Raw genomic sequence first — 17,735 nt, 5'->3', positions numbered from 1 at the left:
TATTCTCTATTCCCTGGACATATCACTCAATTACAGCAGATAGTTCGTCTTTAGTTATAAACACTTTGCTAAATTCTGCCCAGTCAGAGTCTCTAAATAATGCCAACATCAGTTATTTGAGTGCCTTATCTATGAAAGGTCTTTACTAGGAGCTACTGATATCAAGAAGCCTAAGACTGCACAACAGTCAGCAAGCATGAGGAGGAACACGTGAGGCATTGTTGAAGTCAGATGGAACTGGGTTTGAAATCCAGCTCTACCACCTGACGATCTGGGGCCTTAGGCAAGCTATTTAACTTTTGCATACCTCAGTTTACCCATCTGTAAAATGGAAAGACATTTTGTCTGCTGTATGCATTTTTGCAAAGATTAAGTGAAACAATGCATGTAAAGTGCTTAACAGGGTACCCAGCACATAGTGATAAATGTTGCTTGTTACTATTGGTATATCTGGTACAATACTAAGTTCTTGGGGAATAAACAAATGAGTTAATGGATTGTAGATACATGGAAAGTCTCAAACACTATTCAGGAAAAAGAGAGAAGAATCAAAGACAATTCCCAAGTAGTCAAATGCAGGTGATTGTGAGAATGGCATTACCAATAACAGAAATGAGTACTTGGGAAGATCTTACTTTCAGAGAAAGAGGATGCATTTGGGTTTGGATCTGTTGAGACTTGAGATGGTTGTCTTGGTCCTCCAAGCCCAGAGAGATGAGTCGGGGTGCCCTCACTGGGTCTCACTGCCACAGCTGGGCCCTCAGCCCTCCAGCCCTCCCCTGAGGTCTGGTCACAGCCGCCTCCCTACCCCACCACTGCACCTTCTTCCCAGAATCATTCCAGAACTCACCACAGGCACCACAAGGATCTGCTGTCCATCTTCTTGTCCATACCACACCTGTCTCCTGTGACCCCCGACATAGGCGGATGTCACAAGCCTTGCTTCCGGAAATTCACAGCCCCTCCAGCCCTCACTTCCTTCAGAGATCGCACAAGCAGGAGAGAAGCAGTGGAAAAATCCTCTGCAGACTCTAGTTTTTTCTTCATGAGCTTTCAGTGCCGACTAATGTTGACTAATAAGTTCAGACAGACGTGGCTGTGTGTAAGCATAACTTCCTTTTGTGGATACCTTTTTATTCTTCATTGAGCTATAACACACATACAGTAAAATGAACAGATCTGAAGTGTGCAGCCTGATGAATTTTTACGTACATATATGCCCCTGAGTCCACCCCAAAGTTAAAGATACAGAATACTTCCAGCACCCCAGAAGACCCCTTATTCCCACTCCCAGTCAGTAACCACCCCCACAAATAGCCCTTTTTTCCCCTTTTCACCATAGATTGGTAAGTTTTGCCTGTAAACGAACATCACAGACATGAATCCTATAGTATTACTCTTGTGTCTGGCTTCTTTCCCATTCTTATGTCTGTGAGATTCTTCCATATTGCTGCATGGAACAGTAGCTCTTTTCATGGCTGAGTAGTATTCCGCTGTACAAATATATCACAGAGCCTCCATTCTACTGTTCCTGAACATTTGGGGTTATTTCCAAATTGGGGCCATTATAAATAAGGCTGCTGTGGTGATGCACACATGCCCTCGTCTCTCTGGGCTATGTTCTCCAGTGGAATTGGTAATTACAGGAGAAACCTAGGTTAGCAATTGCAGTTACTGCCTAACAGATTTTGTGGACATATTTTTAAAAAGGAGAGTACACACTTAGTGTGTCATTTGCCAGTATTGTACTTCCCTCTAAGCTGCTAGTGAGGCAGCCTAGTGAGGCTGAGGAACCGGGGGTTGGACGTTAGGGTCCTTGGCTTTGAATCAGCTCTGTCACTTACAAGCTTGGTGTCCGCAGGCCAGTTACTTAAGCTCTTTGAGCCTCATTTTTATCATCTGTAAAATGGTGATAATAAAAACGATCACCTCACATCATTAGTGTGAAACTTACATGGGCTATCTATAAAAGTTCTTTGAGAGTTGTGAAATGTAAAAATCATCCTTATAACCTCAACTTTTTGTATTTGACATACATTTTCCTTGAAAAGTCTAAAAAGTTTTTAAAGAGAATCACTATTAGTAATCAATAGAGAAAAAATTCAATCTTTCAAGAAAAAAAATACTGTCTCCCTATTTTATAGCCTGGGCCAGTCAATGGATCTGGGCAGTCACCATTTTGATATACCTGCATGCTCCAAGGGCCCCTCCACCCCGGACACAGCTGGGAGTCACGCATCCACTGTCCTCGTCTCCGGCCAACTTGCCTGTTTTCTCATATTTGCATTCTGTGTTGAGAACTATCCCTGCCTGTGCGCTGCCTCTCTTGTTTTTAATCTTGTGAAGTCTGAATATCAGATGGGCCTTCTCAGCATTTTCACTGAGGCATGTGCATACACACATCAACATGAGCACACATGAGCACACACACGCTGCATGAGCACGGCTGGAGCAGTTCTCCTGAGTATGTGTGGAGTCGGTCTTACTGCTTCTCTGTAGAAGTGATTTAGTTTAAAGACTAGCAGCGGGCCCTTGTAGACACAGAGCACATAGTAGTATTTAACAAATATTTGTTTACAGCAATGGAAATAACCAAGGTTACCAACCCCCCCACACTCTTGTGAGACAGGCTCTCCTGCTGTCTCTCAGCAATGTGCATGGCTGTCTCCGGGAATCAAATGCTGTTGTGGCTGCAGGAACCTCCAGAAAGTGTTGTTTATTGCATTGATATTCCTTGCACACTCCAAGATTGTCTTTGGAGTAATGGGAAGCACAAGAGCTTTGGAGCTAGATAAGCCTGTGTTCACATCCTGGTGCCGTATTCCTAGAGCATAAGTTCTGGCCCCTCTGAGCCTCACCTTTCTCATCATAAAATAGGGTTGGTGTTGGTTACCTTTAAGGTGGTTGTAAGAATTCAAGAAGACAATTAGTAGAAGTTGTTGGTATTACTCACTTCTTCCAGCTCCTCCCCACAGCACTTTGGTGTTTTTTTGTTCTGTTTTATTTTGGTTTTTGGTTTTTTGTTTTTGGCTAGCTTGACCTCTTTTCTTCTTCTCACATACACCTCAGTCCCCTCCCAAAGATGGCAGGGCCTGGACTGGTAAAGAGCATGACCCATGAGATCAAAGTGTCTTGGTATAAATCCTAGCATTGCTGCTAATTCACTGTGAGACCTTGAGCAAGTTGCTTAGCCTCTCTGAGCTTTTATTTCTTCCTCTTAAAATAGGGATAATAATAGTTATCTATATCATAGAATTGTTGTATGGCTTCCCTGCGAATAACCATAAAGCAGTTGGCACAAAGCCAACACTGAGCTGATAGTGGTAGCTGGCAATAGTAGTAATAGTAATATTACTATAATATTATTGATCCAATGGATGCCAATAGCTGTGTTTCTCTCTCTCTCTCTCTCTCTCTCTCTCTGACACACACCCCACTTCGGGTTTTCCTGATCACTCCCATCAGGGAGCTCTGCCTCTATTATCCTTTCTCCTGATTTGAATCCTCATGAAGGACAGGAACTGGGTTGCTCTATGGTTTTGGTTGGTTTGTTTTTTAAGTTCAAAATTAATGAAACAAATGTCAAGGAAACATAATCTTTCGATCTTTGGACTGTAAATAAAAATAGGAACATTCGGGTCTTTGTGTAAGACTGCTGTAAATTTAGGCTTATGTATTAAATAGAAGAAGAAAAATGTGTCTGTTCAAATGCTCCCAGTATTGAGGGTTTAAATAGAATAGATTATTGTCTGGAGGAAAATTCAAGTATAAATTAGACTACGAAGAATTACTAATTGTTGCAGTTTTCATGTTAATTATTTCATGTTAAAAAATTGTTGCCGCATAAATTAACACATTCTTTCATAGAAAACATATTTTAGAAAGATTTGTTACTTTAATAACTCTTTGTGTATTAGAAATTCCAGATGCCTGTACTAATTAAATATAATCAGATTTTAGATTCAAAAAGCACAGTAGCCATTTAACACAAACGAGCAGGCAGCTAGGTTGACAAACACAGTCAGGAAGAAGTGGATCACTATTTTTTTCAAATTTTGAATTTCACAATCCAGAACTGTGAATTCAATTCCTGTCCTTCTTTTGTATTACAACGACTGGGGATTATTAGACTCAGAGCGCCAGCTTTCCAGCTCAAGGGCTCCTGCAGAATTATTAATGAGCCGCTTCTGAGGCCCCTGTAATCCGTTGGCAGATCAAGGCTGATCTCGCCGTGAGATGCCCTCCCTCTGCCCCCGTCAGCACATGAATTTCTTGTTCTCTGTCAACAACAGCATTGCCATTCCCGCACAGTGTGCTGTGACCTGAACAGCAAATATCAGGAGAGGGAAAGGGAAGAAAAAAAAAACCTTTTTAATTACTGAATTTAATCTAATTCTTCCATGCTAGAGAAGCAAACCATCCTTTGATGAAAAGCAAACCCTTTAAAATGCAAGCCATTGCCTTAAGCACCGACTAGTGTGTTCCCAACTCAGTGGTGCCGCCATAAAATGACCACGCCAACCCCCGACTCCCCAGCCCACATTGAGAGTCTATCATCCTGAGGGCTGTCTAGGGAGAGACCCCAGGGGACTTGCCTGACAGAATGCCCTGCCCTCCGAGGTCAGACACGGCTTTCCCGCTGAGCTGAGTCGCATGCCTGAACCATGCTGCTTGTAATCAAGCTTCCCGGATCCGAGTTTGGTACACTTCAGTCACTAAGCAGAAAAGCTCCTTCATTTGTATTCTGTCGCTTCAAGCTCTGAGCTTCCACCTCGTTTCTGGGAGGGACTGCTTTGTTTATCTGCTGAGCCACCGTGGAGCTTCAGGGCCCAGATTAATAGTTAGGGGGAGCAGGTCAAATTGGCAGGGAAATGGAGATGAATTGTAGAGCGCATCCATTTTCCTCCAGGAAAGGGTGTGTTGAAAGCCAAAGATTAAAATTAAAAGAAAAGGGACTCTAAATCACCCTTTCCTACTACAGTCTCTCTTTAAAGATTAAAACTGTTTCAGGTCGGAGATGGGACCAATTTCTTTCACCCCCACCCTCGGGCAGCTCTGACTCTGCCCAGAGGATACAAATGGATTGGAGGTAAGCAGTGGTCACCTCAAGCCCAGCTTCTTTGCACACCTTTCCCCTTTATCTGTGCTGGTCAGTCCCATTTTGTATTCTGTGTGAGCATCTCTTTCTCCTTTGTGCTGTTTTGGGCAGAGCCTTTCGGTGGTTGTTTATGAATGGTCAAGAGCAAGTCCTCAGTCTGTGCAGCCCACGTTTCTTGGTAATCATCAAGAAGGAGGCAGATGGTCACCCTCTGTGATTTTAAAGTGTGTAAATAGGAACTGCATACTGCCGTCAAACATCAAAAATGTCATTTGGCTTCCTTGTCTTGCCTTGCTGGCAAAAGGAACTCCTGCATTTGCATCATCTGGGTAATCACGGACACGCAGTACGTTTGTAAACTGCCCCAAGTTCTGAAGCCTCATTTCTTACAGCCAAAGGAGGGGGCTCAGTGGCATTGCTCTGCCATCCCCAGGGTGGTTCCCCCATTGGCACAGACACTGTACCAGATTGAAAAGGGGAGCGGTTTGAAAAGGCCACCCCAAAGTGGTGTTTGTCTTCTGTATATCCTATTATCCTTTGATACGTTCTGAGCTCCCAATCAAACCCTGTGACCTCCAACTGTTCCCACACAGTATCCCCAAACCCAGTGCTGCCCGTGCAGCCCAGCTCGCCATGTGGCATGAAGTTAGACTGACACGGGCCCTCTGCCCTTTCTGGGGGTGGCTGGATTCTTGGCATCATTTCTGTGTTGAGCTACATCCCACACATCCGTTGATCACTCAGGTGAGTTCGTCTTACCACCCTGGGCAGCAGTGTGCAGATGGTTACAAAGCCCTTGTCTTTTGTTCTGGATTGAAAGTCCACAAACATAGTGTTTATGCTGTTGAAGCTGTGAATCAGAATTTTTATTCTGTTTGTTTTGTTTTGTTTTCTCTTTACAGAGGTAATCAGGTTACAGAATTTTTATTCTGATTTTGCTTCCTTTCTGGCTCTTGGAAAACTGGAAGGATAATTGGAATTATTCAGAGCCTCAGTATTCTAGAACAGCAAGCAGGGCTCCTTTTTTCTTCAATCCCACCCAAGATAACCACTTAAATAAGCCTCCATAACATAGTCTGTACTCCAAGGAAAGGCCCTTTGATGGTTCTCAGATTTCCTTCTTAAAAGGACCAGATACCCACGATTTCAGGAGATACCCATTGATGTTATCCTCTACTTTTGCGTTGTCCCATTAGTTACCCTGGGTTTGTCATTGGTCACCGTTGCAAGGAGGGTGATGGAGAAAGACAAGCAGCCCAGAGTTTCCTCCCTTGACTTCCTGGCTCCTCTAGGGATATTTGGAAGGAATGTCACAGTTTACCTTCTGGTAGCCTCCATGTCTGGATCGAATGCCCTTCCACAATTTATCCTGCCTATCCTTCCCCAACTGCAAAACCCCAGGATTAATGCCTAGAGTCCAGCCTTGCCCCTGCGTTCTCCCTGGTAGCTGAGTCTACTCCCCTGTGTCCTCTAGTTGTCCTAGGTTCGATTTTTAATACCCTCTGATGGACCTTCTGTCTCTTCTCTGTCCAGTCTTGAACTCTGGGCTCTCGTGGAACTTTGCTCACCCCTCTCAGCCTGAATATTCCTTCCATGGATTCCAGTCAACGAGACTTTGGATCTGTGCCTACTTAATCAACCTTATCTTTGCAATATGTTCTGGCCCACATTCCACTCCTTGGTTCGTGTCCTCCTTGGCCTAACTTGTCCCTTCTCCACTCGCATCCCCGGTGGGACAGCATTCCTCCTTCCTCCCAACCTCCCTCCTTCTCAAACTTCTTGCTCAACATTATGAAATTTCAGATGGAATATAATCTTAACCCATTGTAACATTTACTTTTCATTTATTTTTTTAAGAAAACATGATGCTAAAACTTTATGAACTTGAAGTAGAGGTTTCAACAGAATGCGTCACCAGGGATAATTGGAAAACACCCAGTTGTATTACTTCAGAAGCATTTGGGAAATCTGAAAGTCATTCCCTTGGCCTAGTGTGAAAATTCTGAGTTTTGCTTTGCCAAGTTTCATTGGGTTTGAAATCATTGTTTTGTTTAAATAACCACAAAGTTCCAGGTCAGGTCAGCTTTGATTTTGCTTCTTTCACAGGATATCCTGTCCTGGTACAGCCTTGTCACTTCCCCCTCCTGTAAACCAAATTTCTGTTATTGGCATTGTTTGTGATTTTTTTTCTTTTATTACCCAGAGTAACTTTCAAGTTGAATTATTGCATACTATTAAATATTGGATATAATAATTTGCAGAGTTAGTGGCTTTATAATTAAAAAGGGCTCTGGACGGCTCTTTGGTTCAGAAAAACAGTGTCTATTGTTGAAGCTAGTGGGTTTCCTCCTTGAAAATGCTATTAGGGCACAGCTCAGATTCTCAGTAGGAAGGTAGGAAGGATTTGGCTTCTTTTATTCAATACTGACTTCACCTTCTCCACCTTGGCCTAGTTTTTTAGCCAGAGGGGATATTCTCTGAGACTATGGAATTGACCTGGTCACCAGGAAAAATAAAAAAGAGACTTGGCAGTTCAGCTCTCCGGTGATGTGAGCTGGGCCCACCCAGGCCTGTCCTGGCCCCTGCCCTGACCCTCCCCGCCGCAGGGAGAGCCATGGGTCATGCTGCATCATTCCAATGCGGCTACCTCTCCCTGAAGCCTTCATCTCCTGTTCATGTTCTCTTTTCCTCTCTCTGCTGAGCCCTCTTCTTCCTAAAGGCAGTGCCACCATTTAGTTCTCTGTTGGGTTTGCCTGTGAGCTCTGTCTCCCTGGCTGCCTAGAAACCCCAAGAGCGGAGGCAACCTGTGCTTGGTTTTCCCAGGAGCGCCTCACAGGGTGCTGGGGACATCATGGATGCTCAGAAGATTCTCAGTGATTGGTTGATGAGTGTTTTGATGAGGAGGGTTTTTTCATCTTCTTTTCCTCTTCTGATGTTTGGAGAGCTTTGGCATTGCTGATGGCATTTGCCAGTGCGACTCAGTGACTTGAGGCCTTTACTATCTGAATAAAATAACAGCTGGCATTTATTTAGCTATTACCAGGTGCCAGACACTGTGCTGAGCCTTTTACATCAACTATTCTTCTCACCATAACCTTAGGAGGTTATCATCCCCAGTTTACAGACAAGGAAACTGAGACTTAGGGACATTTTAAATGATCAACCAGCAAATCCAGTGTGCAAGCACAGGGTTGCCTGACTCGGAAGCTCCTTTCCTAAATGATCATACTGGTCCTTCCACAAGTGACCACTCAATCCCAGCTCAGCCCACAATCGGACCGCTTTGCATTGTCACTGAAGAGCATCCACTCCTCATTTCCTGGCCGGCTTATGTACTCTTACTGCAGGAGGTGATTTGGCAGCAAAAGTATCTGCGGTCTTCATTGGAGCATTTGAAATGCCTGTGCCATCATCTTAATGTATGAAAACACATAAAGAACAGGAAGTAACTGAGTCAAGTAAGCTGTTTCTATTTCAGGCAGAAGCGAAAAACAGATTACCTGGCCACTAGGGATAAAGGGACTTCATTAACTGGAATGTAGCCTGGGGCTTGGGATGGGCCATCCTGACGTAATGACTTTGGGCAGTCATCCTGTTGGCACTGAAAAACCGAGAGCATCAGTCAGGCTGTGCTGTCGTATGAAAGGAAGATTTTATTCCTATAACTTTTAAGAGTGAAGAAAATTATTAGTTTATTACACCACTGTATTGATGCTCTTTGCGTTTAGTTTGATTAAGTCTGTGTAAAGGAAGAGAATTACTTTGACCGTCAGGGTGTCAGATAACTTACTGCCTGGCTGGACCGTTTAGCTAGTTAGAGCATTTATTGCTGTTTAACCAGCCTTAGGCAAGTTGCTATGAAGAAATATGTGTCTCCAGCCTCAAAGGATTTGCATTCTATTTAAGGAGATTTTTTAAATAACTTACGAAAGAACTAGTAAAAGGACACAGAGGAGACATGGACACAGTGGAACAGTGTGTAGTGTTTATGCAGTCAGGCTCTGGCGCCTTCGGTTCAAATCCCAGTTCTACCATCTACACATGTCCTTTGTTTGGCACATTGCTTTCCTCTCTGTGTTCCATTTTCTCATCTGTAGAACAAGACTATTCCTGGCATCCACCTCATGTGCACAGTGTTTTGCATGCTTGACTCTTAGCAAAGCGCTCAGTGTATGTTTAGCTATTGTAGTAGCTGCTATTATCAAGCATTAAACTGTTGTTTCTAGCACTGGCGCTAGGTGCATTGGAGAGATTAGTGAAGGCTGGAGTAATCACAGATGACTTCATGAAGGAGGTGGGACTGGAGCTGAGTAGGCTTTAGCTAAGCAGGTGAAGGGAAAGAGAGCATTTCCAAAGCCAACGTAAAAGACACAAGTGTGAGCATGCTAAGTGCAGGACACAGGTTATAGTAAAGCAAACTGAACTAGATTAACTGTGTTTGGGATAGCAAGAACCAAGTTAGGTCAGGCACGGTGGCTCACATCTGTAGTCCCAGCACTTTGGGAGACCAAGGCAAGAGAACCACTTGAGCCCAGGAATTTGAGACTAGCCTGGGCAACATAGCAAGATCCCATCTCTACAAAACGTAAAATTAAACTAGGCGCAGTGGCTCACGCCTGTAATTCCAGCACTTTGGGAGGCCGAGGCAGGTGGATCACCTGAGGTCAGGAGTTCAAGAGCAGCCTGACCAGTATGGTGAAACCCCGTGTCTACTAAAAATACAAAAATTAGCCAGGCGTGGTGGTGTGCACCAATAGTTCCAGCTACTCAGGAGGCTGAGACAGGAGAATTGCTTGCACCCATGAGGTGGAGGTTGCAGTAAGTCAAGATCGCACCACTGCACTCCAGCCTGGGCAACAGAGCAAGACTGTCTCAAAAAAAAAAAATTAAATTAAATTAAAAATTAGCCAGGCATGGTGGTTCACACCTAGCGTCCTAGCTACTTAGGAGAGGCAAGAAGCTTGCTTGAGTAAGCCCAAGCAAGAAGAGCCCACGGGGGAGACACACAAAATGCTTGGAAAGAAAGGAAGAACATGGGGAATAATAAACTCAGAAAAATAATTCACGCATTTCTCATAGAAATGTTTGAGCTTTGCAGGTTAGAGTATGCTAAGTTTTACTGCCTTGTTACCGAGATTATTGGTATTATTCACATGTGAGAAGTGTGCTAAAATAGTACAAATGTACCCAGAGCCACTCATTAAGTAAACATAACAGAAGTGACAATGGAAGCATCATCTACCCAATTGCTAATTGCTGATAGACACCCATGGGCCTTGAAATGTCACGATGCTTTTGAAGAGTTTTGAAAAGTCAAAACACTTTTCCCATTCTGTCTCATCATAAATCATTCTCAAGGTAATGATGTGTTATCTTCCATGTTTTAAAAGACAAGGGGAAAGAACGATGTGGGAAGTCATCGCACTTCTGCTCACAGCCCAGTGACTTTCTGTTGCGCTTAGGATGGAATCCAAAATCCTAGTGCAGGTTACAGAGTCCCACAAGATCTGTCCTTGTACCGCATCTTATTATTCTTCATAGCACTTTATTGTAATTGACATACATAATAGCCATTCATTTATTTTATCTCCCTCAAACTAAGCTTCCAGCTCCATGACTGCCAGAGACTGTGTTCACTTTTGTCCTCCTGGCACTGAGTGCAGTGCCGGGCACTGGGGAATACTCCAGAAATACTTGTGGTAGGAAGAAAGAACAAGCCAGCCCAGCAGTGGTGGGTGTTTGTGTTGTTATTTCTGTGGACAAACTTTGATAACTGAATAAATCCACAGCCCTCTCCCTTCTCTTGCTTGAAGCATGGATGATTATTAACTTTATTTTAAACGAGGAAGACCAGGGCTCGGTGAGGTCAAAATGGTTGATATCTAGTCACTTGCATTCATCCCAGTCTATTAAGAATTTATTCTTAATCCAGTCTATTAAGGATTTTCCACTTTGTTTCACTGTGAACTCTCCCAAGGCCCCTTGCCACCTTGTCTTTCTGCTGTTGTAACTAACCACCCCCATCCCCAGCTGCAGCCCCAGTGAACTGGGCCCCCTTGTCCTCAGAGAACAAAGTATGGGTCTCCCCCACTCAGATACATTCACTCTGACCCAAAGGGGATCTGAACACACTTCCTTTGGCAGTGAAAATGCAGGGTTCTCCAGGTGTTTTAAGTTTCATTAGTGTGTGGCTGTTGCTTTTCCATTTCAATTGGTAATTCTTAGACTCTTAAAAGGGCATCCAGACAGTGACACTGGTGCTGTCACCAAGGACAAGTAGAGGACTCACCAGAGGGCAGGGAACTGATAATACACTCTGTAAGGAGCTTTGGTTATTCAGCCAAAAAGGGAAGGGCTAGGAGGGCTGTCCAGCTACTCATTCATTCATTCAGCACCTGTTTATCAAGTGCTTTCTCTGCACCAGACACTGTACTCAGTACTGGAGATGTGGTGGCCATCCGGGAAGTCATGCTGCAGCACTCAAGGACAGTATTTATCTGGGACAGAGACAGCCTTCAGACAATTCATGCATTCATTGCACTTTAATAATAACAGCTTCGTTAGGCAATATTTGCTGAAAAAAAGTAGTGACGACTACAAAGAGGAAGGTGCTCTGGCAGCATAGAAGTAGGAAACCTACCCCGGTCTTTAGTGATCAGGCAGAGGTTCCCTGTGCAAGTAACACTTTGGCCAGGAGCAAAAGAGGAGTAAGAATTAGCCATGGGGTGAGGGCTTTTGACAAAGGAAATAGCCTGTCCCTGAAGCAGGTAGGAGCTTGGCATTTGCAAAGCAGTCAAAGAAGGGCAATGGAGAGGTTGTAGAGGAGAGAGGAGGGGAGCAGAGGAGAACAAATCTGGGATGGTAAGAAGCAGCTGGGGAAGTAGGTAGGGACCAGATTATGCATGTAGGTTCTATTAGAAGGCTACTGTAGAAACCCAGGGGGGGCATGCTGAGCAAGCGAGGACTAGAGGAAGGGTAGTGAATTCAAGAGCATGAAATGGTCAGGATGTAATGGAACTGACAGGGGCAGGGACAAAGCAGGAGGGCACAGAGATCATTCAGTAAAGATGTATTGACCTCCTTCGATAGGCAGGCCCTGTGCTGGGATCCAAGTGCACAGTGATGAAAAATAGTGTGTCCAGGTGAGGATGATTCTCGGGATTCTGTTATCACCAACTGGGTGGTTTACAAAGTCACCAAGGATTGAGAAGCCAAATTATGGGAAAGATAAATTTTGGATGTTGAATTTGAGGGGCGCTGACTTGCATAACCAATTTCCCTCTCAATTGACCTCTCCATCGTGGAGAGACAATTGAGAGGGAAATTGGTTATGCAAGTCAGGGACTCAAGAGAGAGGTCCCATCTGCTGATATAAATGCAGGCATCATTGGGGTCAAGATAGTCATTGGAGCCACAGGAGTGAATAAGATCCCTGATGTTACACAGAGTTTGTGACCACTCATTTCATATCTCAACAGAATTCAGAGAAACAGGATTGAGCTGTGTATCAGAAATTATTTAAAACATCGACACATTTATTCATTACAGGAATAATTCAGCCTAAGGCTAACTGGTCTTATATATGTTCCTGGGAGTTAAATGACTAAGGTACAAAGATCCTCTTACCTGGAAGTTCTAGGACATGGGCACCTAGACATAGGGCATCTAGTGATGACACCAGGTTGTCAAGTTTTCACCATGTCAAGTCGAGGTTTCGGCAATGAGTTTACCTTGGGAGTTTGGTAAAATTTGCAAATAGTACCTGGAAAACATTCAGTGGAAAAGATGTTTCCAAGTACACACACCACACACACACGCACACATATTATGGCCTTTGTGTATTGACTTATCCTAAAGAATCCTAAACTGTTAAGCTAATTCAGTAAGAAATGACAGAGTGGTCACTTCTTTTTTTGAATTCATGTAAACATGGAACAAGTACAGTAAGTGTTAAAGTGAAGCTCAAGATATCAGTGACATAGATGATCATTACCTGCATAGTTTGCTCTGTTTCCTCTAAATAAAATGCGAAGAGGAGAAAACTGTTTTCATATCTAAATCCTGCTCCCAAGCAGAAGAATTTCAAAGTGTGAATCAGCTAGTTACATAACAATACCAAGTTAACTGCATTGCAGTTCTCCTGATGTTTTCTCCGTTGTTCTGTAAGTCCATACTACTTAGAAGATCACTTTGATTCTGACTTTTTGCCGTCAGAACTTTACTTTCAAGGGAAAGGCAACGTTTACACCCAGGAGATCCTTCCTTCAAGGTGTCTGAAGTCTCCTAACTTATAGAGCTCACTGCAGCAGCCCTGCAGCAGGGACACCTGTGGGATTGTATAGGTTATGTACTACACAACCTTAGGGATGCTGTTTTCATAGACTGGGGTTTTACACTGTGCAACCTGCATGGCTAGTTGTAAAGACACCTGCCAAAAATCCCCAGTTAACTCCACCACATTTAGAGCTGCATTTTAGGGCCAATAGCTTTGTACCCTCAGGAGGTGGGAAGCCAAGATAAGGGGAAACAGAAGTAATGAGATGTGTCCAAGAGGAAGCAGGGATTAGCTCTTTTCAGTAGAAACCTCAGTTAATCATTAATACCTTATTGCTGCTTTGATTTAACCTTTTGTCTTCCTTGAAAAGGAAAATGAGTTATCTATAAAGAAACTTCTTTTGTCGAAAGCAGCTGCTATTTTAAGACAGAGAAGGAGCAGGAGAAGTTGGACAAAGACATTATTTTTTATTCCTCCAAATACATTATAAATACATTGGTATAAATATATTGCTTGCCTTAGAAAGGAAATTAATACAAAACAAATTTAAGTAAGTTCCGACTAGTAGTAAGTCAGACCACATATCTACAAATGAGTTCCTTTCAAAGATTCCTTACATTAATGCAGCCTTTGTTTTAACATTTTTTGAAGGTTTATATATTATAATCCTTATTGTAGATTATAAAATGAGAAAATAATAAAGCTGACTAATGCAACTGGCTGATATTGCTGTTGGTTTTTTTTCATGTGAAATTATGAAATCCCTTGGAAAATCTAACATGACAGTATCCAAATTTTAAATAGTCACTTTCAGCAACACACACACCTTCACCAATGTTGAGTGATTCAAAGAAGGGGAAAAACAACTCCTTTGGTTGTCATTTTATTTACAGGATTTGTCTGCACAGCAGAGAAAAATGTTCCATTTACTTCAGAGATGGTCAGAGATTTCCAAGCCATTTGGCTCAAGAGATGGTTTAAATAGGAATGAATGTAGTATACCTTTAATTCTCTGAAGTAAGAGAACTCCAGCTGAGGTTTGGTCCAGGGCAAAGTCTGCTCTCAACACTGAAGAAAATCTATCACATTAATCCCAGTGGCTCAGAGTCCAGAGCTGCGTGAACAGAATGCTAAAGGATAGGAAGTGTGAGAAGAATGCTTTGAAAGAAACTTTAAAAACAAAACGACCGACTATTCAGAGAATACCAGGTCTTATGTGGAATCATGTAGCACGTAAGGAAAGATATAAATAATTATGCCTGAGAAATGTAACTAATTAAAAATAACTCCATGCATAAAAGAGAAACTATAGAGTAACTTTTCTGCTCCAGTGTTAATGTGAGATGCCTCATAATGAAATAGTAGGATTTTTTTTTTTCATTTCATTTCACACAGACACATGAGAGATGGAGAGGAAAATTATATTGCCTGAAAATGCCAGGGTAGATTTACTAAAGATGTTATCATATGCTGTATTTAAGACAAAAATCTAATTGCTGTAATTTATCATTCCTCTGGCTATTAAAACTGTGCCAATTTAAATATTTTAATCATTTGCCACTTCTGTACATGGTGACTTTTTATAGAATATTCTATGAAACGTTCTGATTTTGTCAGCCTTTGTATGATTTTCAGGAGCTCCTTAAGCAGAATGAACATGCTTTAAGCATGTAATTGTGTTTCCATAAGTAATAAAAATTCCTTGTGTTTTTCTTTTAGTTTGTTCAGTAAAATTTCTGGAACTGCTCTATAATTGCTGAGCCGAATGTTTGAGAGCACAAGCTGCTGAATCCCTTTTATTTTATTTTATTTTATTTATTTTTATTTTATTTTATTTTATTTTTTTCTGAGACGGACTCTTGCTCTGTCACCTAGGCTGGAGTGTAATGGCACGATCTCGGCTCACTGCAACCTCTGCCTCCTGGGTTCAAGTGATTCTCCTGCCTCAGCCTCCTGAGTAGCTGGGTCTACAGGCTTGTACCACCATGCCTGGCTAATTTTTGTATTTTTAATAGAGACGAGGTTTCACCATGTTGGCCAGGCTGGTCTGGAACTCCTGACCTCAAATGACCGCCCACCTCTGCCTCCTAAGGTGCTGGGATTACAGGCATGAGCCACCACACCCGGCCTGAATCCCTTTTAATTCCCTGCACACACATCAAGCTTGTAGAAAGCAAGGTGGACCACACCCTTCCTTTTGGTTTAGAGAGAGGATTCTTTCAATGATCAAATAAATTTTTCAAAAAAAAGACTCCACTGAGTTTGACATGAATTTGCACCTTGGTCTTGAAAAGTCAGAGACTCATAAGACAGTCATGGAGGCAAAACTGCTCTTTAAAAAACAAACATTAAATAGTACTCTTGCTGGATGGTAGAAGAAAAAGTGGCAAGAAAGTGATCTTACAGTATGGAAGAAAAAACTATCCCAGGAGTAAAGATGGCCGCTACAGGGAGAAAGAATGGAGGAAAGACAGCAAATGTGGAGAGAGAAGGAGCTGGAGGCAGATTCCTTTCCCTGCTGTGGGTGTGGGAGGCCTTTGGGAAATCTAACCCATTTCAGCAGAACACATGGGCTGTATCCAGTTGTCCCCACCCTGGGAGCAGCTCAGTGGTTTAATCAGGTTTTGTGTACGCAGTGAGACCACATTATCTTCTATACCCGAGGACTCATGAGAGCAGCATTATGACTAAATCCTTTGTATGTTTATTAAAACACAGCATTATTTCAAAGTTAAATATATATATAATTTTCCTAAATCACAAGAAACCAGGGCTTCTTCCCCCCTTTATTGAGGTATTAAGGTGCTTTGAGCTGGATTACTTACGGTCACACAGCCAAGACCAGACCCTACATCTTCCCAATCCCAGCCCATTCCTGCTTCACCTCCTTTCTGTCCTCCCCTCTAAACCTGCTCTCATGAAAGCAGCTTGCCAAGTGCCTTTCCCTCCCACACCCCATGCCCATTGCAGTGCCCTCTGCCTGATGAATAACCAGGTGTTCATTCTGCAGGTGCAAAGTTCCCCATCAAGTGGACGGCCCCCGAGGCAGCCCTGTACGGGAGGTTCACAATCAAGTCTGACGTGTGGTCTTTTGGAATCTTACTCACAGAGCTGGTCACCAAAGGAAGAGTGCCATACCCAGGTAAGAGCAGGGCCTCGCAGACATGGGCCTGAGATTGGAGGCTTTTTTGACACCATTTGGGGAAACTTCATCTACTTTGCTTTCTAAGCCCCATCCTCAGCTTTCTGCTGAGCTTGAGTTTGAAGAACACCGCCAGGTATTCAGCCAGAGAAAAGCAGAACTGGGAGCCACCATGTATGTAGACAAGCAGCCACCATGAACTGTGTGCCAGGATTAATGTAAGTAGCAGCTGGTCTAAATGCTTCAGTCCCCCTCCAGTTCATAGAATCTCTCCTCTCTCAGTAGGAGTATGTGTCTGTGGTTCCCAGAGCAGAAATGTCACTGGCAGTGCCTCTGCCCAAATGGAGTTTGCAGACATGTCTGGGAAAGAGAAGGAGAAAAGCCCCACTGCTTTTTGATTACACTGTAGCACTGACCCATGGAGTGAGCCTGGCAGGAAGGTGCCAGGACCTGTTCTGTCCGCAGGACCCAGCTCCAGATGGCCAAAGAGAGCAGAGGCACATGCAAAATGCAATTTAGAGCCCACTCACTGCCTATTGCTGAACAGTCAAAACATGCTATACCAAAGCAAGTATAATGTAAAGAAAGTGGAAATTCTTAGATTCTGGAATGTTTCTGGATTATCAGATGTGTGCTCTCCAAAGAAACCATGAGTTTGGGTTATCCATGCTTAAATTGATTAACGTCGACAGATGGTGACATAAAGGACACCCATGCCATTTCACCTCCACGCTTTAGTGGTTATAGCACGGGGACGATCTGCTTTTTTGAAATGTTAAGGACATATTTTTCAGTTACTGCTGAGTGAAGAAAGAACATAGCTCCCCCTCATTCCCTGCCTAAGAAAGGAGCTTAAAGAAAAAAAAAAAACAGTGATAGAAATGATAGTGAAGATTAATGAGGAATTTAGGTCTCTTGCAAATCCTGGGTTTGTAATCATATCTTTGCAGTCAGAGGAGCCAGTGAAGGCAGATTAATTTGTAATCCCTTTGTTCCTTTTTATGATTGTTTCTGGTCATCTTCAGAGAACACAGAGAGGGGTACATCAAGATAATCTCGTTCTGGGTTGGTGTAGCCTTGAGACTCCTAGGAGAGCCTGGTTGACATGGAGGCAAAATTGACAAATTCCCGGTCTCTGAAGTGCCGGCACTGGGCGTTTAGAGATGCGGGTGTAAGTCAGTTTTATTGATGCTGCAGTGACTGCTGCTCCCGGCATGCAC

General features: G+C 43.1%; 1 protein-coding gene across 2 annotated transcripts in view; it reads left to right on the top strand.

The window, feature by feature from the left end:
• The window catches only part of FYN (FYN proto-oncogene, Src family tyrosine kinase), a 211,097-nt gene that overhangs the window by 181,347 nt on the left and 12,015 nt on the right, over positions 1 to 17,735 (top strand). For both annotated transcript variants that reach the window (XM_012506091.2, XM_003255578.4), the window contains exon 13: positions 16,384 to 16,515. In XM_012506091.2, the coding sequence (XP_012361545.1) occupies positions 16,384 to 16,515 (132 nt within the window). The remainder of the gene's footprint in view (positions 1 to 16,383; positions 16,516 to 17,735) is intronic.

Source organism: Nomascus leucogenys, chromosome 3 (assembly GCF_006542625.1).
Source record: "Nomascus leucogenys isolate Asia chromosome 3, Asia_NLE_v1, whole genome shotgun sequence".
Classification (NCBI taxonomy): Eukaryota; Metazoa; Chordata; class Mammalia; order Primates; family Hylobatidae; genus Nomascus; species Nomascus leucogenys.
Note: the sequence above shows the minus strand (reverse complement) of the source record. Positions and strands in the feature narration are given on the sequence as shown.